This window comes from Carlito syrichta, unplaced genomic scaffold, assembly GCF_000164805.1.
Source record: "Carlito syrichta isolate Samal-C Ts95f unplaced genomic scaffold, Tarsius_syrichta-2.0.1 Scaffold314155, whole genome shotgun sequence".
Taxonomy (NCBI): Eukaryota; Metazoa; Chordata; class Mammalia; order Primates; family Tarsiidae; genus Carlito; species Carlito syrichta.
Window position 1 is genome coordinate 225,052 of NW_007258251.1, and position 9,375 is coordinate 234,426.

At 47.6% G+C, this 9,375-nt stretch overlaps 1 protein-coding gene across 2 annotated transcripts in view; it reads left to right on the forward strand.

The window, feature by feature from the left end:
• The window catches only part of ASAP2 (ArfGAP with SH3 domain, ankyrin repeat and PH domain 2), a 128,415-nt gene that overhangs the window by 109,740 nt on the left and 9,300 nt on the right, over positions 1-9,375 (forward strand). For both annotated transcript variants that reach the window (XM_021719117.1, XM_021719118.1), the window contains exons 22-24: positions 1,835-2,087; positions 4,711-4,845; positions 6,512-6,677. In XM_021719117.1, coding sequence (XP_021574792.1) covers positions 1,835-2,087; positions 4,711-4,845; positions 6,512-6,677 — 554 coding nt within the window. The remainder of the gene's footprint in view (positions 1-1,834; positions 2,088-4,710; positions 4,846-6,511; positions 6,678-9,375) is intronic.

Consider the following 9,375-nt stretch of genomic DNA (forward strand, 5'->3'; position numbering starts at 1 on the left):
CAACTTGGTGAGACCTCATCTCTACAATAAATCAAAAATTAGCCCGGCGTGGTAGCGCACACCTGTAGTTTCAGCTATTTGGAAGTCTGAGGCGGAGGGATCGTCGGAGCCCAGCAGGTCGAGGCTGTGGTGGCTGAGAGCGGCCACTGCACTCCAGTCTGGGAGACAGAGTGAGACTCCGACTCAAAAAAAAACCAAAAACATTTGTTTTTGAGTTGGAGTCTCACTCTTGTCGCCCAGGCTGGAGGAGTACAGTGGCATGCTTACAGCCACCGCAGCCTCAACCTACTGGGTTTAGACGATCCTTCTACCTTCCAAGTAGCTGGAACTACAGATGCATGCCACCATGCATGGCTAGTATTTTAGTGATTTATTGTAGAGACAAGGTCTCATCAAGTGCCAGGCTGGTCTTGAACTCCCAGGCTCAGGCAGTCCTCTTGCCTCGGTCTCCCAAAGTGCTGGGATTACAGGCTGAGCCCACCACACCTGGCCAGTCTAAATTTTTTTACTGTTGGACTTTAATGATCTGGTGTAAATGATGGATGGATGGATGGATGGATGGATGGATGGATGGATGGATGGATGGATGCCATTTCTGAAACCTATTGAACTGTCCTTGCTTAACATCTATATTTATGGTTTCTTAGAATACAGAATAAGAAATTACTTCACTGAGTTAGCCGCAAAACAGTATCAAAGTGAGAAGAGCTGACCAATTTCATACTTACCTGCCTTTAAAAAGGAGTTTGAAACAACCTACCCCAGAGCACCTCTTAATCGAGCAGTTATGACACATTCTTGGTTTGAGTACGTGATGAAGCAAGTTGTATAGTCCAAGTAAACGTACAGAGCCAGGGCTGGCTTGGAGTCCTGCCCACCTGAACTGGGTTTGAGCCATTAGTTTGGCCAGAACCTAGAACGTGTGGATGATGCGTGACAGGGAGGAAGGGGTGCCACAGCTGACACATGCTAAGCTCCTGGTACTGTCCAGCAGTTCAGTTATACCCATGAAACAGCAGAGAATGTGGTTCAGCCGAGATTAAGTGATTTGTTCAAGATGATAGCTAGTATAATGAGGCTGCCATTTGATATATGAGTTAAATCCAAGTTGAATCATGATTCCATGCATCCATTTCTGGTGAGGCACATGACCTTCAGGTAGAGCAAGGGTGGGCAAACTCTTAACAGGCCAGATAGTAAATAATTTAGGCTCATGGGCCTAAAATAGCACAGTCCTTGTTGCAATTACTCAGCTCTGCCAGGGTGGCTCAAAAGCAGCTTTAGACCATATGTAAATGACAGGGCATGGCATTGTTCTAGTAACACTTTATTTCCAAAAACAGGGTGGCCCACAGGCCATCATTTGCTAACCATGATTTGGAGGAAAAGAGTCCCGTTCATATGGGATGAAAACACAGATCTCCGCTGAATTACCTGTACAACTGTTGAGATTGATTGCAGCTAGTGGCCAGAGCTGGCTATACTGTTGTATAACATGGAAAGCATGTTTAGGAAGGGAACTTCAGGGAAAATGCAGGGCTAGGTTGAGATAACTCTGGCTACTAAAATGAAATCGGTTATATTTTAAATCCATCACTGAACAGAGAATTGTAAATTGTAGATCAAGGCTTTTTTGGTGTGTGTATTTCGTTTATAAGATATGAGAAGAGTGAGTTTTCAGTTTTGCCGCTCTTTTGTGACACTTGAGAGCTCAAATGGCACCAGACCAACCAAAAGTGGTGTCTCTGAGGTTGTCACTACTACACTGAATATTATCACTAGGAGAGATTCTCATCTTTATCTCATATGCCTCTTTTTCGACCTTCCTCTGCAGCCTAGTCCCAACCGGCGGGAAGACCGGCCCGTCAGCTTCTACCAGCTGGGGTCCAACCAGCTTCAGTCTAATGCTGCATCTTTGGCAAGAGATGCTGCAAACCTTGCCAAGGATAAGCAGAGGAGTTTTGTGCCCAGCATCTTGCAGAATGAGACTTATGGAGCCATCCTGAGCGGCAGCCCGCCTTCCACACAGCCTACAGCCCCCAGTACCACCAGTGCCCCCCCACTGCCTCCACGGAATGTTGGCAAAGGTAGGAAGTCACCAGCGGTGCCCTGTGATTGTTTTGTTTTGTGTTTTGGGAAGTTTGCAGCTGCTTTGCCCCCAGCTAGGTGACATTTGGGCTCTTTTGTTTTGTAGCTATTTTCCATTTGCTTCCTAAAGGGATTCCATCATTCTTATGATGACATATTGTGGCAGATTCTCTTGACTTGATTCCTACTCTGGGCAGAGTTGTGGCACCTGCATGGTTTGGGTGATGCGAGGATTCCCCCAGGGCAGCCGAGGGGGTCGGGTAGACTCCCAGGGTGGGGCTGGGAGACATTTTCTGCGGGGCGCCCTTCTGCTCCTTTCTCTTTACTTCTCTCCCCTTCCCATGCCACTGTTCTTTCCTTTTTAATTTCTCCTCCGCCTGCATCTGGGCCAGCTTGTGGCACCTGTGATTATTTCTTACCTCTGCTCCCTGTGCAATGAAGGATAAAAAGATACTAATTTGAGGAACAAAGCTCAGCCTCGTTGTAAAATACAAAACCAGCACTGTAGATTCTGCCAATACCCTATGGCTAAAAGCACACCACCCTTACCTCAGCCACTCTGTCACAGAATGGCAAGTTTGACTCAACAGGTGATTTTTCTGTTTTATAGATAGGAAACTGAAGTTCCCAAAAGTTAAGTGATGTCCAGTTCTGAATACCAGCTGGCTATTGTGCTCCTTGAAGGCAGGCGGGTCCAGTGAGTGCCGGGCTCAGCCCTGAGCTGGGCTGCCAGCCATGGTGGTGGCCTTCAGAGCATTTCCTATGTGAAGAAGGGCCACTCAGGCTTTGTTGAGGGATGGCCTAAGAGGACAAGAGCCTCTACAGAGCATGAATCCAGGCGCTGTGGCTGCTATGAGCTGCTGATGGAGTGGAGCCACATTCCAAAACACATCCCAAATTGTGTTTATGCAGTAGCTAATAGCTGAGAAGGGGAGAGTAGTTGAGGTTGGTAGTGTGACTGGGAGACCTGGCTCACGGGAGGGCTGACAGCTGTAAGCTGTAGCATTAGTGCTGCATCATGCGCTCAGTGTGGTTGGGCTCTATCTTTCCCTGCTGTCCTAGGTGTCTTGCAGACCTTCCCATACCTCTCTGCCCCTGTCAGGAAAGCCCAGAGAAGTGATGATGAACTTGATAAGCAGGCCACTGAATCACACCCCCAGGCGCAGACCTGCTGAGAACAGGCCCTGCAATCGACAGGTCCAGAAGCCAGCCCACTCACTGCCCCACGCACCTCGCATCCCAGACAGTGTCCAGCCCTGGACTTGATGTGGATGTCCCTGAACAAGGAAGAGGCGGTGATGAGGTCAAGTCCCACAGCTGCCGCCTCCTCCCTCTTGCCCTTCCCAGGCTGGCTAGGCAGGGCCCAGGGCAAGTTTGGCCTTCTTGTTGCTGCCTCCTGAATCCTGTAGATGAATATTAATTCTGTAAGGCCCAGAGTCAGAATGACTTGATCATCTTCATTCCCAGTAGTGACTTACTGACCGAGTGTGTCACATGAAGAAAAATTTTATTTTGCTCTCTTGGGTAATTGAAACAGAATAGTAAGCGCTTCCTCTTGATTTCTTAGTTTCTTGAAGTCTTGGAATGAGATGGTTTTGATTTTTTTCTTTTTTGCCATTTTTGTTTCAGCTTCATTTCTTTTTCCAATGATGTAGATTATACTTCTTACCTGCTGTCCTCCACATCCATCTCCCCCTGCCCTCCATCTAGCCCCACACTTGGTGTAGGATGGAACTCCCACACAACAAATAAATAGCAAAGGGAGTTGACTGCCAGTCTTGCATCTCAGGGCAGACCTTGCTCGCCATGAGAGGAGCACGAAGACTTTCTCTGGCCCCCATGGCCAGGCCCTAGCAAGGTGCAGTTGGTTCTCATTTCCAGGCCCAGCCATCCTTGTGGGTTATGCACAAACACAGAATCACATCTTGCACCTGGGCCCTGTGCACTTGAGATTGGAGCTTTGTGAGGTAGAGGTAGAACTTGTAACCAAGGAAATGCCATCTCTTTTGTGGGTCACCTGAACCTGAGCTTTGTGAGGTAGAGGTAGGACTTGTAACCAAGGAAATGCCATCTCTTTTGTGGATCACCGGAACCTCATCTGTGCTGACTTCCAGCCAGAAATATGTTTGAAGGAGATCAGTAGCAGGAGTCCCTCCCCTGTGTCTGATTTGTACCCCTCTCCACCAGCCCAGGCTGGGAACGGGGTGCTTCTCTTTGCATAGCGGTGACTCCCACAGCCCACAGGAAGGACTTAATGGAAGGGCAGAGGAGTCACAGTTCCATAGCCTGAATGCAGTGCTCAGGAGAGATCACTGTGAGTGTTTATTCCCCTCTTCAGACAGTATTTATATTGAGAAATGAAATCAGAAATTTCTAAATTTCACAGATTGAAAACCAGCTGAGAATATTCCCCGAAGCACCTTTGGTTTAGTGCATATCAGTATGTGTCTTCCAGATACCACAGACAGTAATAAAAAAAGTTCAAGGTGCTATTTAAAAGGCTCCTGTTGACCATTTTATAAGGGAGAGGATCAATAACGCAGTGTTCTGTTTCTGTTTTTGTTCCGTGTGTGTGCACGTGCATGTGTGCATGCATGTGTGTGTATGTGCGTGTGGGTTCAGTTCAGACAGCCTCCTCAGCTAACACCCCGTGGAAGACAAACTCTGTAAGTGTGGACGGTGGAAGCAGGCAGCGATCTTCGTCAGATCCGCCAGCTGTCCATCCACCGCTGCCCCCTCTTCGCGTGACATCTACCAGTACGTTTCTTCTTTTTTCCTTTCTTGCCCATGGACTCTGTAGGTCTAGATGGCAGGGGGGCACTCACGGCAGTCCCACACCCGCTGGCGCAGACACTCACCAAGTGCCCGCTGCTGCGGGACAACATGTGGGTCTTCCACAGGGCCTCTGTCCCTCCCAACCTCCTCCTCCTCATCTGCAGACTCCTGTCTTTCCCCCACACACCACCAGGGTGGCTCCCTCACTCCCTTCCTATGTCGCCCGAAGCATTTTAGCCACACTTCTTCCCTGACACGGTACCCAAGGATGTCCTTTTCCTTTGGCCATTGGGTGATCTTCAGTATTTGGGGTCATAATTTGGCATGTGTTTTTTTCAGTGTCAGCATGTAGTTGAAAGTCCCCCAGACCTCGAGGAGGGAAACCTCAGAGGAGGTTTTTAGGAAGATGCTTTTTTCCAACATGCAGAACCAGGGTGTCTTTTTTTACTGGATCAGTAAAGTGAGCCTGGGTCACTGCCTGGTCTCCTGCTCTACATGAGCTCTGGGAAGGAGAAATCCAGAATTCCTGGGCTCATTGCTTCTAGAGCATGAGAATTCCTAGGCCAGGGTGCTTATGGCTTTCTTAGACTATGTTAAAATGAAAAGCAGCCTAGCCCCAGCTAGGGTCACTGTCATGTGTGCACAGCTGGGTGACAGAGTCGGGAGCAGTGTGTTTGGGAGGGTCTCTGGGGGGCTGTCCAGGTGGGCCACACAGCAAGGGGCCACATAGTACGCCAGCGCCCACTTACCTGCCTCTCTGTCTGTTGTCTCCGGGACTGGATTTGTGTGCTAAGTTTGCTTTTTTGAATTCTTTTAAAATAATTTTTTAAAAGGAAACAATGAAAAAAGACTAAACTGGGTCCCTTAATTTTGCCCCACCTGAGTCTCTCTCTGGTAAGCTGAAGGCCTCCTTCCCTCTGTTAGCCCATCCTGAGGCAGATGACTACCTTTAGCAAGGACCACCATGATAATCCAGACATTTAGAGAGGGCTTTAACACTCATCAGCTAGGGAGAAACAGGGTTGTGGGGGTTGGGAGGCAGGAAGACTTGGCTCAAAGCCTCACTCTGGTTCTGGCCAGCCGTCACCCTTTAGGAGATCACCTCACCTTTTGGGCCTCAGCCTCCTCACCTGCAAAATGCCATTTCCCCCTTCACAAATTGTGGAGCCTTTACCATTTTATTTTCTCATTGTATTCAGAATTGACACACTGTTCAGCAGCCTGGTAAGATGGATACGGCCTCATCCCTCTGGTGATCAACCAAGGCAAAAAGGGGATGGCCCAAGAAGGCCTGGCTTTCCAGGGCAGAGTCTAGGGCCCCAGCCTCCTGCTGTGGGTCTTAGAGTTGTGTTGACTTCCACACAAGGAATTCTAGTTGAGAAAATACTCACAGACTAATAGAAAAATGTTCATCATAACTTTAGGCTTGTAGAGCTTCCTTATATAAGTTTGGAAAGTCCTCCCTGCTCCCATTCCCCACTAATACAGTTCTCTGAAAATTAGCAAGAAAACAGCAGCAGGTTTTTTCCTTAGAAAATAGTAATAGAGAGGGGAAACCCTTGTTGGGAAACCCTCCAGCGAGAAGACTACAGTGGGAAGCCCAGGAGGCTGACCTTAGTGAGGTGTTTCTGTCCTTTTCTTTCTGCAGATCCCCTGACTCCTACGCCTCCCCCTCCTGTAGCCAAGACGCCCAGTGTGATGGACGCCTTGAGCCAGCCGAGCAAGCCCACGCATCCTGGGATCTCACAGAGCAAACCCCCACCCCTACCCCCCCAGCCACCCAGCCGCCTCCCTCAGAAGAAGCCTGCTCCCGGGTAAGCTGTGCCCAGCCAGATCTGCCACCTTTGTTCCTTGTGTGCAGGAAGCTTCCAGATGGCAGTGGCCCTCTGATTTTACCTGCTGAGGTTTCTGTATGAACATCTGCAGTTTCCAGTATTCCTGGTACTATAACATGTAAAGTCAAGCATCACATAACTTAATGCCTCGGGTCTCAAGGGACTTAGAATTAATTTATCAAGAATTTTTAGGCTGGGCTCGGTGGCTCAGCCTGAAATCCCAGCACTTGGGGGTCGAGGCAAGTGGATTGCCTGAGCCTGCAGGCTCAAGATCAGCCCGGGCAACTTAGCAAGACCTCATCTCTACAATAAATCAAAAATTAGCTGGATGCGGTAGCATGGGCCTGTAGTTCCAGGTTCTTGGAAGGCTAAGGCGGAAGGATTGCCAGAACTCAGCTGGTCAGTGTTGGGGTACCCATGAATGTGCCACTGTACTCAAGCCTGGGCAACAGAGTGAGACTAACTCAAAAAAAGAAAAAGAATTTTTAAACTGTAAAAATTTCCTACAAATATAAATCTTAAATTCACATAATACATTTAGATTTCTGTTCAGTATAATTCCTGAGATTTTTTTGGAGGCGAAGTTCTTAAGGTATAAAGCCCTCTAGTTTCTATTTATTGCTAACTCACAAGGTTATCTTGAACATATAGACCCTGTGCAGTGTGAGGTATATATTCCCTACAAACAAGGACATTCTCCTACATAAACACATGCCATTAGCAAAAGTAGGAAATTAACATGGATATGGTATTCCTACTACCCAATCGTTAGACCCAATTCAAGTTTAGCCATTTGTCCAAATAATACCTTTTATTGAAAAGGGATCCAGTTCATGGCTCTTAATGTGGATCATTATAGTGGAAAATGGTTCCTTTTAGAGGAAATGATATTTAGAGGCCAAAATCTGGGTGCTAGGTAGAGTGTCATGCTCCAGACAGGACTTTTGAGTGGTCAAAACACACCCAGTGGTCAGAACACATCCAGACATATGTACATACCTCTGCACATATACATACATGCATAAATACATACATATACCATTTTTCTCTGTATTCTATATTTTTCTATATTAAAATCTGTGAGTTCACACTGTTATCTCTAATTTCAGTTGTTCTAAGTAACAAATCACATCACAACTGACAGACATGATATACAGCCACCATTTTATTATGTTCACAGATTGTCAGGAATTTGGATGGCACAGGGAGGGTAGTTTGTCTTTGCTTCACAGTTTCTAGGGCCTTCACTAGAAAGACTGTAAGGCTGTGGGTGGTTTGACACAGGAGGTGACTCGTCAGCTGAGACTGATGTCATTGGAGCCTCTTCACTCCAGGCATCTGGTAACTTATGCTGGCTGTCAGCTGGAGCCTCAGTGGGGCTGTTGACTGGGATACCTACACATCTGTGGCCTCTTCACGTGCTGTGGGCTTCTGCACAGCACTCGGTGTCTGGGTCCGAAAACAAGCCACCAGAGACAGGCCTGGTTCTGGCATCACTTCTACCTCTGTTACTGGTCAAGCAGCAGCAGAAGAGCCCAGATGTGGTCAAGGGCAGAGAGGGCTGTGGAGTGATAGATTTTACCTCTCAGAATGTGGGGACAGTGTTTTAAAGTCACTGCAGTATCTATTCTAATGTTCTTTTCTATACTTGTAACATCTTCTGAGGTTGAGAAATCTGGTCCCCATATTTACTTACTTTTTCAGTGCCTCTTCATGAAATACCTCTCATCTCTGTCTTTGAGGCTTCTGCTTGGCTGTCTCTTGTTCCAGGACCCCTACTTGGATGCTCAGACTCTGACCCTTTCAGGCCACCCCTTCCCCTACCATGTGGATGCCTTACTCACCCCTCCCCCTGGCTTAGATGCCCTTGTCAGGCCACCTTCCATGGATGCGGTGGATGAGATCTCCTTGTTCCCCTCAGGTTGACCCCGTCACCTGCTCTCCCTGCCCAGTCTCTGATTCTGTGGGTGTGTTTTCATTAGAAACTACACCCTTCAATTCTGAGAAATTTCACTGTTTTTAAAAAATGAATTAAATTCTCTTTTTTTCTGTTCTCTGTTTTAATATAATTCCATTCTTCAGATGTCAGACTCCCTTGGTCTTTCTCCAAATGTATAATCTTTTCTCTCTTTATTAGAGTAATAATAAACTGCTCTAACAGACTACTGCAGGATCTCTGTGCCTTAACAAATGAAGTTAACACACTGAGTTCAGTATACGTTTCTTGGTTGTAGCCTAGTCCCAAAGGCAGACCCAGAAGGTGACTCGTCAGCTGAGACTGATGTCATTGGAGCCTCTTCACTCCATGCATCTGGTACCTTATGCTGGATGTTCACGCTGTCTTGACTGGAACCAGTCCCGTGGCCGTGGACAGGCAGGGCCTGGAAATGCCACCCTGTGGTAGGAGCGGATGGCTTTCCACATCAGCTAGCCTTCTGCCATTCCTGCTTTGTTTGCCTGTTTTTAAAATCTACTTGCGCTGGGCGCGATAGCTCATGCTTCTAATCCCAGCACTTGGGAGGTGGAGGTGAGAGGGTTGTCTGAGCCCATGGGTTCAAGACCAGCCTAGGGCAATATGGTGAGACCCCCTTTCTACAGTAAATCAAATAATTTGCCGGGCATAGTGGCACGTGCCTGTAGTTCCAGCTACTTGGAAGACTGAGGCGGAAGGATCACC